We start from the raw sequence: 17,625 nt of genomic DNA, 5'->3' as shown, positions 1-17,625 counted from the left end.
GGTCATCTCATCAACCTCATACTAAAGCATGGTTAAGATTTGCTGTATTAACTTTTTATATTCATAGCATGGTATTTTTTTCCTTTCAGGCCATATTCCCAAAGCTTGGATTAGCACTGCGATGGATCTTCAGATAGATGAGTAAGTGACAGGTGAAAAGTCTGATTTTTAACACTGCTAGTTTCCATCCTTTTTAGGTGTTTGCCACTTCCAGATGGTGGTGTTCAGATTTAGCCTTTAAATAATTGTGTTCATTTTGGAATATACCTGGCTCGCATAATTTAAAATTCCAGTGCCATAAAACAGGTTATACAGTTAAAAAGAATCCTTTTGCTCCAATCTCTGTAGTCATCCAGTTCCTCTACCTGGAAGTCAGCAATGATAATTTGTTCTTCATTAGATACAGCTTTTATATTATGAAAATGTGAGCTTCTTGAGTTGCACTCTTTTGCTTTACTCCTCAGTCATCATTCTCTGCTATGTTGGAGTAGGCGAGCACAGTGCTATGGTATTATTCTAATTTTGCCTCTAAGGAAGCCATAATTGAGCAGGGTCGTGGGACCAGTTGAAGGTCATTAAGTGTCAATCAAGGGGGTAGCACTCTGGTGTATTGCTCTAGTTATTCCCAATGTACTTTGCCCATAGTTAAAGCTTTAATCTTTACTTGGCAAGTAAGTGTAAATTTCTCTAGTAGTATTTGTTCTTTTAGTTATTGATTATTCTACTGTGAGGTTTTTTTCTGCATCGTATATGGATTTAACTACTACCATTTTTTGGGAGTGAAGATACTTATATTTGTGGGTGCTTAAGATATTATGGTTCCTACTTTGTGAATTTCAATTTCTAACTTTAAAAATTCCTAGGTAAAATTTAGTTTTGTCTTCTGCTTAATTGCTCGATATGAAACTAAATGCATGGGTCATTTATTATGTTAATCCGAATTTTACATTGGGTCAAACAGAAAAAGAAAAACAATAATAATTTGATTATAATTTAATATAGTACTTTTTTCTTTCTTTCACTTAAAATGTATTTTGTTCATATGGCAGTGCCTAATATACTGTCCTTAATACATGGTGGGCCCTCAATAAAGATTTATTAAAGGGGCGCCTAGGTGGCTCAGTGGGTTAAAGCCTCTGCCTTCGGCTCATGTCATGGTACCAGGGTCCTGGGATTGAGCCCTGCATCGGGCTCTCTGTTCATCAGGGAGTCTGCTTCCCTCTCTCTCTGCCTGCCTCTCTACCTACTGTGGTCTCTGTCTGTCAAATAATTTTTTAAAAACCTTAAAAAAATTTACTAAAAATCTAAAAATAACTTGCTTCTTCCCAGGAAATGTTAAGTACTATGCTGGGCACTCCTAATATAAGGTGTTTCAAATCTCTTAATAGCCATAAGAGGTAGAAAGAGATTATATGCCACTATTATATGGAAGAAGAAGTTGAGGTGGGTTAGGTCAACCAGTTAACATAATTACAGCACTGATAAATGGCAGAGCCAGAGGTTCTAATCCTGTTTTTAAAATTGCTAGTTGTGGGTGCCTCGGTGGCTCAGTGGGAAGCCTCTGCCTTTGGCTCAGGTGATGATCCCAGGGTGCTGGGATCAAGCCCCACATCGAGCTCTCTGCTCATCAGGGAGCCTGCTCCCTTCTCTCTCTGCCTGCCTCTCTGCCTATTTGTGATCTCTCTCTCTGTCAAATTAATAAATAATATCTTTTTAAAAAATTGCTAGTTGTGTGGTTGTAGGACTATGAGGACTTTGCCTATTGATCTATTCAGTGTTTTGGTAAAACAGTGAGTGTTCACTTTATTTAGCTTTTTTTTTTTAAGATTGTATTTGAGAGAGAGACAGAGAGTGCATGTACGGTATGGGGAGGGGCAGAGTAAGAGAGATGAGTGGACTGTCCGCTGAGCACAGAGCCCCATGGGGCTGATCCCAGGACCCCAAGATCATGACCTGAGCTGAAATCAGATCCTCAACAAAATGAGCTACCCAAGTGCCCCTTCTTTTAGCCTTCTAACAGTTTCTTAAATTATTTTAAAAGTAAAGATTGTGATTTTTAGATAGTGCCATGTCCTGTTAACTATTGTGGAACTGTTTTTAGGGTGTACAGATAGAGCTGAAATCTGACCCAGGAGAGGTGCTAGTCCTGTTGAATGGTTATGTATCAAATTACAAAGTAACAATAGTAAAATTTTACCCAGCCTCTAGGGGTTGGTTTATAGGCTTGACTCATTCTTCCTTCATAGTAAATGACAGTGAAGATTTGGAACAGAAGAAACTGAGCACAAATTTAGGTCTGTTCTTCCTTTAAGGCTCCCTTATGTAGTTCATAAAAAGGTATCAGGGAGAGAATTTTATGGGGTGCAAAAGGAAAGGCATCTATATCACCATTATTATTTAGAAGTAAGATTTATTTGTTTTTCATTATGAGGCCCAAGTCTATTAAATGCTTAGATTGTATTTTCCTCATAGGATTAAACAGTAATTTCTGCTTTCATAGGCACTTTCACAGGCCTCTTGACACTGTGCGTGGCCTCCTCAATCTCTCATTACTCTACCATGTCTGGCTGTGTGGTGTCTTTCTTCTGATGACTTGGTATATCTCATGGATACTCTTCAAAATCTTTGCCACAGAGGTTTGTAATGAATTTTTTGTTAATGCTTTTGTGTTTGGGAGTGCACAGACTTATTTATAGGAGAGCACTGAGCAGTATGCTCTTGTGCCCAGAGCCATTATGAGTAAGTTGGGTTTCCGTTTCTTTTCTAAGACTTTGTTAGGGATGTATCATTTGTGTGTCTGCTGTCTGTCTGTCTGTAAGAAACAGTGTTACTGTTCTTGATTTTTGGCAACTAAACTGAACTGCTAGTGGAGCTTACTTTGTTTTATCTATAGTGTAATTCTATTCTGAAAGTTTCCCTTTCTCTATTGAGCACATACTAAATGCGTGAGTTTTAAATCCGTTTTCTGTGCTATTGATATTACTACTATTAAAATATTTAATGTAAGACAATAATTGTTCTTTGAGAGAAAGTTTTAAATTTTATATTGAAATGGTTTTAAATAAATGGGATTTCCATGGTCTTTGTCATCCAAGTGTTTGTCTTAGAAAATGAATGTTTCATTTTACCATCTCTGTAGGTTTGTAGAGAATATTTGTTTCTATTTTTGGCAGTCAGAGATCTAATAAAATTGGGAAAGTAACATTTTAGAAAGTAGTGTATTTGGGTATGTTTAATTTTAATGCAACCTGTTATTAAAATACTGAAGATACTAATTTGTTGTGTTATCTCCTGTTGTAATAAATTACCGTCAGTGTGAAATTACTGAATGTAATAAAGTCAAGAAAATCATCATTTCATAGTCTTTATATTTGATTATATTTGATAGGCTCATCTGTTTCCTGTTCAGCCACCATTTTCCGAAGAGTCAGATGAATGCCTCCCAAAGGTTTTAAACAGCAATCCTCCCCTTATCGTTAAGGTACCTGAACTGTACATTTTGTGTCTTCATACAGTCACCTCTAACTTGTCTTATGGAATGGACTTAATATGCAGTGTATTTGATACATTTTTTGAGGGCCTAGAATATTCTAGTACCAATATTGTAAAAAATCAAGTACATGCTACATTGAGTGCTGTTTACTTTTTCAGTTTTTATTCCAAGTGACTAAAATGCAAGAATATATTTCAGTGTATTTGTACAAGCTAAACTAAACTGTATTTAGGATAGATATAAAAATAGTTCCAACCATGAAATACCATGATATACAACCATGTGCGTTTGCTTTTCACAAACTCCTTATGGTAGCAAAACAAAATACCGTCTTTCGTTTGTTTGTTTTGTTGCTGTTGCTGTTGTTTTTATCATGAGTCAAGATGTATTTGTACTCATGTAGTATTGTTGGCTGTTATGATCAAAGGTAGATGTACACACACAGTGAACTCAAAATAGATAATCATAATGATCCTAAAATCAATTTTATTTTTTTAATTTTATTTTTTTTAAAGATTTAATTTATTTATTTGACATCACAAGTAGGCAGAGAGGCAGGCAGAGAGAGAGAGGAGGAAGCAGGCTCCCTGCCAAGCAGAGAGCCCGACTCGGGGCTCGATCCCTGGGATCATGACCCGAGCCAGAGGCAGAGGCTTTAACCCACTGAGCCACCCAGGTACCCCCTAAAATCAATTTTAATGAGAAGAGTTTAAAGAAGCTGTAGTAAGTTCACAAATTAAACCTAAGTGAGAATAACTTGTTTGGATTTAAATTGCATTTTGAAATTTTCAAGTAGATCTGTAATATATGTAATCCTGTTAAGAGATCATAGTGCTTAAAAAAGAATTTGAAGAAAATGGAACCCAGAGTTTGGAATACACTCTAGAAAAGTTGTAAATTGATAAGAAAATGACCCACTGAGGTTCTGATTATCTTTAAACATCAATTATGACTAATTTATTAGATAAAACAAATATATCAGGTACTCATTGTGTTACTTAACAAATCTGTATTCACTTGGTAGATGTCAGTCACTGCTAGTTGCTTAAGGCATAATAATGAATTAGATGTAGCACAGCCTAATGGAAAAGGCAGATATACAAACTAATGAAAATTTACTGTGGTAAGTGCAGTGGGAACCACTTATTCTGCTTAGAACCAAAACAAGAAACCTTCACAGAAGTTATGTTGTCTTGAATGATGAGTGAAGGGGTTTGCCAGGAGGCAAAATGACGATCTTTGGTAAAAAAGTACAACATATGTTGTGTGTCTGCTGTGTGCCAGGCACTGCCTTTGGATGTGGTAGCAAGTAAAATGCTATCCCTGCCTCACAGTTTAGTGGGTGGAACCACATGAGACAAGGAAACAGGCAGTTACAATAAATTATGTTAGTGCAATAGTTGAGAGCTGTGTGAGTATATGTTTGTCTGGGGGGACCTGGGAAGTTCCAGGAGGAAGTGATGTTTTAAGTTTCCCACCGTAGAAGTGGGAAAAAAGACACAAAGAGATCCGTAGATGGAGCCGCCAGTGAGTGGGGCAGCCTACAGAAGGTAGAGGCAGGAAAGTTCTGGGAGTCTAGAAAGTGGAAGAGTATTTCCTTCATGAAAAATTTCAACTAATTTCCCCTTACATATATAATGCTGAGCCCAATTCATAAATAAGATTTTTATATAGAAGTTAAAAAAATTAAGTAATGTGTATTTTTTTTTTCTTTTTAGTATTTGGCATTGCAGGACCTGATGTTGCTTTCTCAGTATTCTCCTTCACGAAGACAAGAAGTTTTTAGCCTTAGCCAGCCAGGTATTGCTAAAAGTAACAGACGCAGGCATGTGTGTGCAGAAAGTGTTCCACTTAAAGTTTTTGGTGAGAGAGATGTGTTTAATACAATATCCCACAGCTGTGAGTCCATTAAGTGAAGTATTGATTTAAATCTTATGTAAGTAAGATTCTAACCACTACTGCTATGGGTAGAAGTTATATTTCCAGAAAAGTATTTTTAAACTCTTATATGTTATCTTCCTCAGCAGCCTCATTCCCTTAACCTGAAAAAATTATGAGGTAGGTTGACAATTTTAGGGCAGAAGAGTACAGTTTAAGAATCCTCAAAGTTTTAATGCTACAAAGGGTCTTGAAAATCAGGTGGTCTAATCCCTAGATGGGGGATCTAAGTCTCAGAGAGATTAAGTGTCTTACATAAAGTTAATGTCCTAGAGTAAGAAATTTTGTCCTTTGACTCCCAAGTACAGAGCTCCTTCCTTCTGCCATGCTACCTTGCCTCCCTTTATTTTTTTATTTTTATTTATATATTTTTTATTGACATATAATGTATTATTAGCCCCAGTGGTACAGGTCTGTGAATCACCAGGTTTACACACTTCACAGCACTCACCATAGCACATACCTTCCCCAATGTACTTTGCCTCCCTTTAAAAAAAAGTAAAAGAGTACTAGATTTGATAGTGACCCAAGGATGCTCTTGGCAACTCTGAAAGACTTCTCCATTTTTACTTGTTACAAACTCCTTGTTACAACTATGCCAGTGCTCTCCCTTGTTCCTGGATGGCAAGCATCTCAGCCCAGTCACCAATGGAGAATAGGGAACCTAGGTAGCTTTTCATCTCTGTAATCAGCTTTTCATTATTTGACTATACTTGCCAATTCCCACATTCTAAAAGAAACCTCTATAGTTAAGTGTTACATGGAAATGAAATTCAGTTACATGAAAGTATAAATGATTGAGCCACTCTCTTTTTAGTAGCATGAAACATCCAGAGCTGATGCTGTGGAAAATTAACCAAGTCTTTTCTGTCAAACTTAGGTTCACCAGGGAATGCTCTATGCATTAAATATTTTCACCAGTTATTCCAGTAAACTGTAGTAGGGTGACATGTTCTCTGACAGAGAACTTACATTCTAGGGCGTATTATTAAAATTTAACTCAAGCATTACATAGTTCTTTAGTGGTCCTGAGTTAAGAGCAGTACAAAACCTTTTGAAACTTATTGATGGAGTACTTTGTTTGCATGCAGGTTAAGTTGTGTTCCTCTTGAGCTGTAAATGGGGACAGTGTTTAGGGAGGGATCTAAGTGAGGGGAGGAGCATTATTTGTGACCCAGGCTGGGGAAACCAGTTTTCAGTGGACTCCTCAGCTATTCTTAACATAAAAAGATTGATTAGTTGGTTGATTTTTACATGGCAGCTATAGGTGATAAGGTCTTAGAAAATGAAAAGATAATGAGAAGGAAGGGAATTTTTACAAGATTTTGGATTGCAGTAGTTTACTAAATAATAAAGAATGTAAATTCTCTAAGTGTAAAGTATGATTGTTATCATGTTATCAAGTGGGTTTATTTTTAGCAGCCAGTATTAGAGTTTTTTGTTTGGTTTGGTTTTGTTTTATGCTAAAATAGCAAGCTTTTGCTTGTAGAGTCTTTGGAAAATTATTTTGCCCAAATATTTATTGAACTCCTGCTGTGTACTAGATGACAGGAGTATAAATAGTAGCTTAGCCAAGTAAAGTGGGCCCTGATGCAAAGTGTCATAGCATTTTTTTTTTTTAAGATTTTATTTATTTATTAGAGAGCGCACTTGCACATGAGTGGAGGGGGGAGAGGCAGAGTTCATAGAAGCAGACTCCCACTGAGCAGGGAGCCTGACCCAGGGCTCCATCCCAGGACCCCAAGATAATTACCTGAGCCGAAGGCAGATACCCAAACAACTAAGCCACCCAGGTGCCCCTGTCATGTAGCGTTTCTTATTGAATTTTCTCCTCACTTTGAGAAGGTGACTGTAAGATTATGTACATTTTAAAAGCTGGTATTTGGACCTCCTAGGTGGACATCCCCACAACTGGACAGCCATTTCAAGGGAGTGTTTGAATCTTTTAAACGATATGACTCAGAAACTGGTTCTCTACCAAGAAGCTGCTGCTACAAATGGGAGAATGGTGTCCTCTTACTCCGTGGAACCCAAGAAATCAAATTCTCCAGGTAGTTCCTATATTACTGTGAGAAGGCAAAGCATGTACATTTTTTTCCCTAAGATACATGGCAGTAGTTAATCTCAGGATATGTATACATGACTGTGAGGGATTTATTTTTAGGGAAAATTGATCTAATACATAGAATATTATACTGAACCAAGAAAAAGGCCTGGGTATCACTATAGATTGAAGAAATAAGGTCTTTTGTGTCCGTGGTGTTAGAAAGGTTAACAAACTGTGGCCCATCTGATAGAAGCCTTTAGCTTCCTCAAGTGCAGAGCCAGGTGAAACATTATATGTCATACTGGGTTGCTGTCCTTTTCGCAGTATCCCTGAGACAGGTAGTTGTTGGACAATGCCCAGAGGAGAGCACCTGCAGTGACTGAGCAATCTCGCCATGGGGCCATCACATTCATTGTTTTAAGATAGCTTCATAGGATATTTGAAAGATGGAAGCTGAGAAGCACGGTGGAGGGACAGAGGCTATTTGACCAAATTCCTTAAGTAGAAGAAACCTAGGAATGTTAGACTGATGAAAGGTCTTAACGTCCACATGCCTTTTGGAGGCAGGCCTTGAATGAAAATGAGCAAAACTGGCTGGGTGAGGAATGTGGTAAACTTGAGAGCCCTGGCTTCACCCAACGGGGAAAGGGTAAGCTTCGGTCCACTGTTCCCCTGTGGGAATTTGGACCTGGTGTTCTGTGCCGCATCCCCCCTCCCTGCCATTAGGTGAAGCCTGAAAGCTAAAAATACTGTGGGTAAAATTTTCCACTTTTTAAATATTGGCAATTGATCTTGATACTTTAAAAAATCCCTGTATGGGGGCACCTGGGTGTCTCAGTGGGTTAAAGCCGCTGCCTTTGGCTCAGGTCATGGTCCCAAGGTCCTGGGATTGAGTCCCTCATCAGGCTCTCTGCTCAGCGGGGAGCCTGCTTCCTCCTCTCTCTCTCTCTGCCTGCCTCTCTACCTACTTGTGATCTCTGTCTGTCAAATAAATAAATAAAAAATCTTAAAAAAAAAAAATCCCTGTGTGGGTCATAGCAAGCATCATTACTCTGGAGGGGCCATTGACCAAAAACAAAAGATTACAAATGAAAAATGATTTAAGTAAGACCATGAATGTCAGATTGTAAAAGATTGTAGAGTGTCTCTGTTCTCAACATTCGGATTACCATTTCTTTTTTTCAACAAATTTTATTGAATGCTTACTATATACCAAGCAATGTGCTAGAAGCAAGAGATTCAAAGATGAAAAAACACTCTTAGAACTTACTTCTGGTGGGAGGCACATAAATAATGAGAAGACAGTGTAACTGCTAAAAAGATGTCTGTCAAAAAGGAGTCTGAATGGGTAAGATAATGGTAGATATTAGAAGGCGGCCTTGTGTGTCCAGGTAGGAGTTTGTATTTTGTAGGGATAGGGTGCCATTAGTGAATTTTAAATAGGCTAGTTATATCACATTAGCATGTTAAATCATTGTAACCCTGGGTTAGTGGGGAGAGTCAGGGGTCTGATCAAACAGGAATTGTGCGTTACTTTAAGTTGCTGTCACGTTCCATTGCTCAGTCAAAATTTGTTTCTAATTTTGTAAAACGTAAAAACTTCTGTCTTAATTTTTTTAAAAGATTTTATTTATTTATTTACTTGACAAAGATCACAAGTAGGCAGAGAGGCAGGCAGAGAGAGAGAGGAGGAAGCAGGCTCCCCGCTGAGCAGAGAGCCCGATGTGGGGCTTGATCCCAGGACCCTGAGATCATAACCTGAGCGGAAGGCAGAGGCTTTGACCCACTGACCCACCCAGGTGCCCCCGTCTTAATTTTTAAATTGATTCTTCAAATATTTCCAAATTTGGGCACTTTAAATATTTGATGTTTTATGGTGGTTTTATATATACATATATGTATATATACATACATACCTATATATGTATGTATATATTTTAAGATTTTATTTATTTATTAGAGGGAGAGAGAGTATGAGCATGAGCACAAGCAGGGGGAGGGGCAGAAGGAGAGGGAGAAGGAGGCTCCCCAATAAGCAGGGAGCCCAACGTGGGCTGGATCCCAGGACCCTGGGATCATGACCTGAGCCGATGCTCAACCCACTGAGATGCTCAACCCACTGAGCCACCCAGGCACTCCTTATGGCAGTGTTATTAAGAAGATAGAATACTAGTGTAATTTATTTGTCTTTGTGCCTTGTACTGAAGTGGCTGGAAAAATATTCCTTTGTTTTTATACAACAGAATCTATAAATTGGTGGTTATAAGATAATTGTTGAGCAAGGTGTTTACAGATCATATTTGTAGATGATTCTGGGCAAATTCATCTCTGGTGTGACTTTTGTTAACTCAAAAAAATGCTGTAGAAAATGGATAAGTGTGCAACACCTGTATCAGTACACTTTTACAGTACAGGTTTGCTTTAGTCACATGATAGCTGCAGTAGGAACTTGGGGTAGCACTGGGCATATTCCAGTGCGGTAATTGAAGTTGCCGTTTGAAAGTGAAATATAAATTGGTAAGTTCATTCAACACAGCTTAGATTTAGAGAAACTGTCCTTGAAGCTGAAGATATTCTCTGCGGGGAGAAAACAAGCGGGGCTGCACCAATCTAACAGAAGGGGGTGCAGAGTGCTCCACGAGCGGTCACTGAGCTGCAGCAGTGAAAGCTGGATGTTGAGGATGTAAACCCAAAGGAAACCTGCTCCTGAGCCTTGGGTAAATGCATGAAACCAAAACCTGAGGTGGGTGCAGTTTGTTCGGGCTGCCTCTTAAGCACTGGATCTGTTCTTTTACAGAAGAAGCTACTTTTCAGACCCCAAAATCCAGCCAGATGCCTCGGCCTTCAGTGCCACCATTAGTTAAGATGTCACTGTTTTCCTCCAAATTGTCTACGCCTGATGTTGCCAGTCCCCTTGGAAGCCCGTTTGGCTCTAGTGTGGTGAATCGGATGGCTGGAATTTTTGATGTAAATACCTGCTATGGGTCCCCTCAGAGTTCTCAGCTCATAAGAAGAGGGCCAAGATTGTGGACTTCTGCTTCTGGTAAGGGGACTGTTTTCTAGAATTTGAAATGTAGTTACAGAGACTTATAACCCGAGTTTTCACCTTCTTGGTTTTTTGTTTTGTTTTTTGTTTTCTTTAGATCAGCAAATGACTGAATTTTCTAATCCTTCTCCATGTACCTCTCTTAGTGCTGAGGGTAAGACAGCGAGACAGCCCAGTATGATTTATTCATGGATTCAGAATAAACGTGAGCAGGTAGGGTGATAGAGTTGTAGGATTTATATTCTCATGTATCATTGAGAGCATCCAGGATTGACTCATATGAAGTTGCTGGTATTTGACTGGTTTGGAGCTGTATAAGTTGCAACTTCATATGACTTCACCTAATGCGATGCCTTTGCTCTGTGAATTCTTTCACCTAAGAAATATTTGCTGAGTTCTTTAAATATGCAGAGTGTGGTTTTAGGCACTGGGAAAATACTGAACTAAAGCCCCTGACTATTTGTTTACATTCCAGTGAAGGGAAATAGATGAAGAAGCAAATGTATTAAACTGTATCTCTTTCAGTATTAAAAAATTCTACTAACGGTAAGACTTACTTTGGGTACTGTTAGGAAAAATTTTCCAGTTCAATCATGTTATGCTATTGATTATAAGATGGATCCCAATACGTTATATTCAAATTATGAACAATATGTGTTTTAAAAGGGAAGAAATTTGATGTCTTAAGTGCTGTACAGAAGAATAGAGCAGTTACGAGAGGTCTTGTTGCTTGGGTGACACCTGATTAGAGACCTGAACGGAAGGCGGAGAGCAGCAAAATGCAAAGGTCTTAGGTGGGAGTGGGCTTGGTTTGGGTGAGGGATAGTGTGGACACCAGTAGGTGTTGGGGAAGTCAGAGAGGTAGCAGCACCCAGAGTTTATCAGGCGCATTAGTTGTTTTGAAGACTCACATTTTCTCTGAGTGAGACGGAAAGGCACAGGATGGTTTTGTTCATGAGAATGATGTGATGTAACCTTACATTTTGAAAATGCTGCTTTAGCTGTCGTGTTGAGGTAAGATTCTCGGAGGGCAGGAATAGAAGCAGAGAGACAGTTGTAAAGCTGTTGAGGTAATCTAGTGGGAGATGATGGTATCGATGGTTGTGGTGGGGACTGCAAGATGTAATCAAGGTCTGGGTATATTTTGAAAGCAGGCCTAATAGGATTTGCTTATGGTCTGGTTGTGACGTAAAAGAGTTAATGTTGATTTTCGGATTTTTGGCCTGAGTATATTCTGATATAGTATAGTTGCAATTAGCTGATTATTCTGGAAGAGGAGATTTGATAGAGGTGAGGTAGGGAAATGATGAGATCGGTTTATGTTCTTTTGAGATACTTATTAGACAACCAATTGAAAATACTAAGAACTGAGACATATATCTAGAGCATAGGGAAAAGTTTGGGTTAGAAATGGTAATTTGGAAGTCATCAGCATACAGGCAGTATTTAAAGCCATGAGACTCCATGAAAATTCTTTGGGATTGTTACAGAAGAAGAAAGAAGCAAGAATGGGATCCTCTAGCGATTCCAGGTCTGGGTGGTGAGGAGGAATGGCAGAGGGGACCAAGTGACTGTGGAGGTGGGAAGAAAACTGAAGAGGAGAAGTGAGTGGTGCCACATGTTGCTGATGGGTAGCCTGAGAGCAGCTCTAGGATGAACTGATCTGTGTGGGGGGGTGGGTGGGGGGGTGGAATGTGGAGGTCATTGAGTCCTTGATGAGCTTCTGGGTGGAGCAGATGGGACTAATGCGTATTGGATGGGGCCAGGAGAGATTGGGGGAGGAATCCGGCCACAAGGAAAGCTGGATTTTTCAAGGAGTTTTGCTATTAGGGGTGCAAAGAAAAGGGGTAATTAATAGCTGGAGGGAGTTGAGGGGTCAAGGAAGGGTTTTATGTTTTAAGATGGGAGGAATGACAACATCTTTGCTGATGGAATGATTGATTAATAGAGGCACTGCGGGCATTTCACAGACTTCGGGATCCCATTTGCCTTACATATCATAAATCCTGCCATATCATGAATTCACTTTCAAGTCAGTTGGGTTATGTAGCTTTCAGTTTAATACTAAGAAAATTGTTTTCCATGTAAATGTCAACTAGTAGAAAACCATTTCCTATCTTAAGATTCTTTATTTTATTTATTTATTTTTTTGGTAAGGGAAACACACACTTTTTTGGTATTAAGAGGCTAAAGGTCAAGACAGTTGTCAAGAAGTGAGTAAGAAAATATCCCTGGAACCACTTTGAATTCCTTTTATCATAGAACTCTAATTTGGGGGTTAGCATGTGTACATGGAAAGTCAGTTTAGGTTAGACGATCCATCTTGGTTATCCAACTTACGTACGAAAGGTATTTACTTATATGGTTTACTGCAAATACTGTCCTTTCTCTGTAAGATATGAAGCGTTTCATTTAATTTAGTGTCAGCAAGTACATGGGAATGTGTTAACATTATATTTGAATAGAACTGAAAACTTTAAATGTGTTCATTCTTCCTTTTCTCCAACTCAGGTTAAGAATTTCTTATCAAAACGGGTGCTGATAATGTATTTTTTCAGTAAGGTAAGAATATATAGTTCAGTGTTGGGAATGGGGGGAGAGGAAATGAGAGAAGAAAGGAAGTACCAGACTGGATTTGACTTCTAAATATTGAGCTCAATCCTAGCAAGCCAGACAGCTTTGCAGAGTGCTTCACTGTACCTCTGTGTGAGTAAGAGCTGCCCTAGACCCCCATCTCATCCCAGGGACTTCCTGTGGCTTGACTCTTTTGGACTTCTGAGTCTCCTGGTTGCAGGCAGCTTTGTGGGGGTGGGCAACCCCTTCCTGCAAAATGGTCAAATCCATGGCAGTCCCTCATGGCTCATTGTCTTGCTACAATCTTTGTGGCCAGTTTGGTGTTCAGAAGAGAGATGACTGGATTAAGTTGCAGATGTTAAGCTTGTGTGGGATAAAAAGTTGTAATTCAGGCCACAAACTAAATGACTTTCCATCTTGTGTGTCAGCTGCTCCAGCTGTCACAGGAGAGTAACTGAATGGCAGAAGCTAAAGAATCCTTCCTTTTTCACTCACTACAGCTGTTGTATGTTAATCCTTTGATGAGCAAAACCTTTGCCCATATGTAGGGGAAAGAATTTTTGTTTTGTTTTAGTTACTTTAGTCTGGCTTCTTTCGTTCTGAAGATATTACAGTATTAGCTAATACTGTACTCCAAGGGCACTGGCATGCATCATTAATTTTTACTCTGTGGGGAGAGAGATCTAAGAGTGACTCTGACAGAATATAGGTACACAGAACAAAGAATCATTTCAAGGGCTTGAAACTGTTTTCTCACTTTGGTGGCAGAGGAGATCTACCCACCTAGCAATGATGTTTACCAAAAAGAATCTACTTTAGGCTCTCCATTAGAGCTTTGGGACAACCATCACCCCCCTGAGGAAGGGGTCTTGTCTTCCACCAAGAGGAAGAGGGGTTGTCCGAAGTTTTACTTCAGAGGATAGGAAGAGGACTCATCCTTGTGTCTTATGTACACTGTGTTGTTTCCTCTTAAGTTCCCTCATTTAATTCTAACAGCATTCCTCTGAGATATCTCTCTGTCCTCATTTTACAGATAAAGAAACCTGAGGCTCAGAAAGGTCAAGTAACTAGTCTAAGGGCACGGAGCCAATAAGTGGCAGAGCAGATGCTGAACAAGATCTGCTTTTTCCGTGGAAGTGAATGGCTGCCTTTGATTCTAGTTTTGCAAGTGGACCTATTTTATGATAAGGAGCTGTACACGCTGCTGTTTGGTGTTGAGAAATGTTAACATGCCGATGTACTTAATAGGCTTCGTTGGGTGCATCACAAAATCAGCATTTGTTTAAATGGACCAATTAGTGCTCCCTACTCTTCGACCTTGCTATCTTAAAGAAGGTTGGATGGTGTTTCTTTTGAGTGGGGCTGAGGGTAGACAATTAAGAGAGGTAATATGTATTTAGGCAGTTCTGGGATTTTAAAAAAAAGCATTGTAGCCATTCTCTGAGGTGATCTGTATACTAATCTGAGGTGAGTTGAGTGTGTGTAACTCTTATTTTAAATGAGAAACTGAGACAGATTTAGAGATTGGGCAAGGGTCACACAATAAGTTGGTGGCAGAATGCTTTATTGCAGTTAAATCCTATTATATAAGAATTTCACATTTTAATTCTTAAGAGGCTGCCGAGAATTTTTTATTGTTATAGGCTCCCTAGTTGATTAGATGAAATAACAGAGTTAATGCCCAGCTGAACTTAAATGTTTCTGTTGTATTTGTAGCACCCAGAGGCCTCTATTCAGGCTGTTTTTTCAGATGCCCAAATGCATATTTGGGCATTAGAAGGTAAGCAATCACAGTGAACTACAATACAACTCTGATTTTAATTATCAGTTAAATACTGAAGCATCTCCAAAAAAAAAATTTACTGAAGTATATCCATGAAAAGTCAGGTCTGGATCTTGACCTCAGTCTTTGAATTTTTAGATACAATTTTTATGTCTTTGTTTTATATGGATCAATTTCCTTAGATATTTAAATATACTTTAATTTGGGGAGAAATTATCCTTGTTTACAAGCAGAGAAACTGAGCCTGGGATTCTTGCTTGTCTTTTTCTACTTCAAAAAACTGCAATTAATAGAATGTTTTCAACTGTCAACTTATATTGACATAACATTTTTAACTTAGCTTGAATATAAAAACTTATTTGTTAAAGAAGTGAGTTTTTTTTTTTCCATCTCCTAGATCCTGCCTTCTGAGTGCTTAAAATGATACTTCCTCAGAGAGCCCTTTCCTGACCCCCTGTGAAAAGTGTCCTCACAGCTGTCACTCTTTTCCCTTATTCTGCTTTGTTTTCTTTCTACCACTCATCACTACCAAACACAATATTATTTAAAAGCTTTTTTTCGTGCTAGAATGCAGACTGTCATCTTATTCCTGACCCCATATAGTTGAGCACCTCTCCAGTGCCTATTCCAGTCTTTTGCCCATTTTTCTATTGTACTCCCCTCCCATCCAATATTTTAAGCTCTTTACATATTCAGGATGGTAATAGTTTCTCAGCTGATGCAAATAGATGTGCCTAATTTGGATTTCCTTTAAATTTTTTTTTTCTTCTCCTCTTGAGGTCTGTCTCACTTAGTAGCAGCATCGTTTACCGAAGACAGATTTGGAGTTGTCCAGACTACACTACCAGCTATTCTTAATACCTTGTTGACGCTGCAAGAGGTAAGCAGTATTTGGGTTTGGGAGAGGTTGTGTCTTTCTCTCCTTCCTAGGTTTTCTGGTTTGTTTCTTATAGCTCATGTTTACGAAGCATATGTTAGAAGTTAAATATGGTACTGTTCTCACCCTTGGGAAATCAACAATCTAAGAAAGACCAGGAAGAGAAACTAATTCCTTTGTTAATAATAATTTTATAGAATAGAAAAAGGAAGTTACTAACCCTCTGGTATTAATAAGATTATTTAGGATATTAGGATTCTGTTCAGTGATATAAATTTGGTTCCTTACACAACTTACAGCTACTAAAAGTGACCTGTAGTTATCTATGCAGATAAATGTTACCTATTGGCCAGAGGCTCAGAAGGATAGAGCTGAGCCTGGTGGATCCCTGCTGCCAGACTGGGTGCACAGTTTTAAAGTGGTAGATCCTTTTAGTCCTAGATCTAAAAACAGAGAAAACCTGTTTCTTGCCTTTGAACAGGCTGCCTTTCCTGACTTCATGTTGGGTGCCTCATCACTGTAGCTGTAAGTCAGATGAGAAATAGGAACACTGTGTGCCGGAAGCATCTTGAGGTGGGAGCTGGGCTGCACACTATTTTTCTGGGGCAGTGGTGTTGAAGTAGGTTGAAAGGAGGGCAGTTGGTGCATCTCTGGGTCTTGGGAAGCCTGAAAAGAAAACATGTTTTGCTGTTCCTTTCTTCAACTCTCAATTTATTTTACCTCTTAGAAAGTTTTACCCATCAAAGCCAGTGATTTGTGTTTTTCCCCCTTTGAATTCTTTCTGCGCTCACTTTTTCATGTACCTTTTTAAGACATGTGGGAACACGTGAATAGTTTTATTATTCATACTCTTACACAGCTACCTTTCTGTAATGAAAGAATTTCCTAGTATTTTGCACACCACCTAACAATCGCCTTGCCTAACCACACTGTCGGGCTCCCAGGCTTTGGGTGTATCTTTGACATTCATAGCAGAGTTTGTTTTTCATCATGCTGCCAGTGTAGTTTATAATAAAATAATAATAGGACAGTAGTTTATAGTCTATGGACTGATTTCTTCTTATATTTTATTTTATTTTATTTTTTAAATTAGGAAGATTTAATTTTAAATTCTCTAAATACCAAACTTCTGGGATTTTTTATTTTTTAAATTTTATTAAACTTTTTAAATTCAAGTATAATTAACATACAGTGTTATTAGTTTAAGGTTTACAATATAATGATCCAAGAGTTCTATACATTGCTCATTGCTCATATAATATGTGTACTCTTAATTCCCTTCATCTGTTTCACCAATTCCTTCACCAGCCTCCCTCTGGCAACCACCAGTTTGTTCTCCATAGCTAAGAGTCTGTTGGGGTTTTTTGTTTGTCTCTTTTTTCTTTGTTTTATTCTTTTTTTTTTTAAGATCTTATTTATTTATTAGAGAGAGAGAGAGAGAGAGAGAGAGAGAAAAGAGAGCAGTGGGAGGGGCAGAGGGACAGGAAGAAACAGACTCTGCCCAGAGTTGGGAACCTGACTCCAGGCTTGATCCCAGGACCTGAGCTGAAGGCAGATGCTTAACTAAGCCATCCGGGCACCCCTTGTTTGTTTTGTTTCTCAAATCTGACCTCACTCTTGTCCAAATGGCTAAAATGACAAGCACAAGAAGTAACAAGTGTTAGCGAGAATTTGGAAAAAAAGAAGCCCTTGTGCACTGTTGATGGGAATACAAACTGGTGCAGCCACTCTGGAAAACAGTATGGAGGTACCTCAAAACATTAAAAATAGAATGACCATATGATGCAGTAATTCCACTACTGGGTATTCACTCAAAGAAAATGAAAACACTAATTTGAAAAGGTATATGCACCCCTATGTATATTGT

The 17,625-nt window shown here is 38.7% G+C and overlaps 1 protein-coding gene across 2 annotated transcripts in view; it reads left to right on the top strand.

Annotated features, from left to right (window-relative positions):
* NDC1 (NDC1 transmembrane nucleoporin) overlaps positions 1 to 17,625 on the top strand; it is a 47,459-nt gene that overhangs the window by 15,797 nt on the left and 14,037 nt on the right. For both annotated transcript variants that reach the window (XM_082688509.1, XM_082688510.1), the window contains exons 7-16: positions 90 to 141; positions 2,501 to 2,636; positions 3,389 to 3,481; positions 5,212 to 5,293; positions 7,327 to 7,482; positions 10,276 to 10,521; positions 10,622 to 10,737; positions 13,036 to 13,086; positions 14,815 to 14,878; positions 15,661 to 15,761. In XM_082688509.1, the coding sequence (XP_082544635.1) occupies positions 90 to 141; positions 2,501 to 2,636; positions 3,389 to 3,481; positions 5,212 to 5,293; positions 7,327 to 7,482; positions 10,276 to 10,521; positions 10,622 to 10,737; positions 13,036 to 13,086; positions 14,815 to 14,878; positions 15,661 to 15,761 (1,097 nt within the window). The remainder of the gene's footprint in view (positions 1 to 89; positions 142 to 2,500; positions 2,637 to 3,388; positions 3,482 to 5,211; positions 5,294 to 7,326; positions 7,483 to 10,275; positions 10,522 to 10,621; positions 10,738 to 13,035; positions 13,087 to 14,814; positions 14,879 to 15,660; positions 15,762 to 17,625) is intronic.

Source organism: Mustela nivalis (assembly GCF_964662115.1).
Source record: "Mustela nivalis genome assembly, chromosome: 10".
NCBI classification, from domain to species: domain Eukaryota; kingdom Metazoa; phylum Chordata; class Mammalia; order Carnivora; family Mustelidae; genus Mustela; species Mustela nivalis.
The sequence above is the reverse complement of the archived record's forward strand: the minus strand, read 5'-3'. Positions and strand labels throughout refer to the sequence as shown.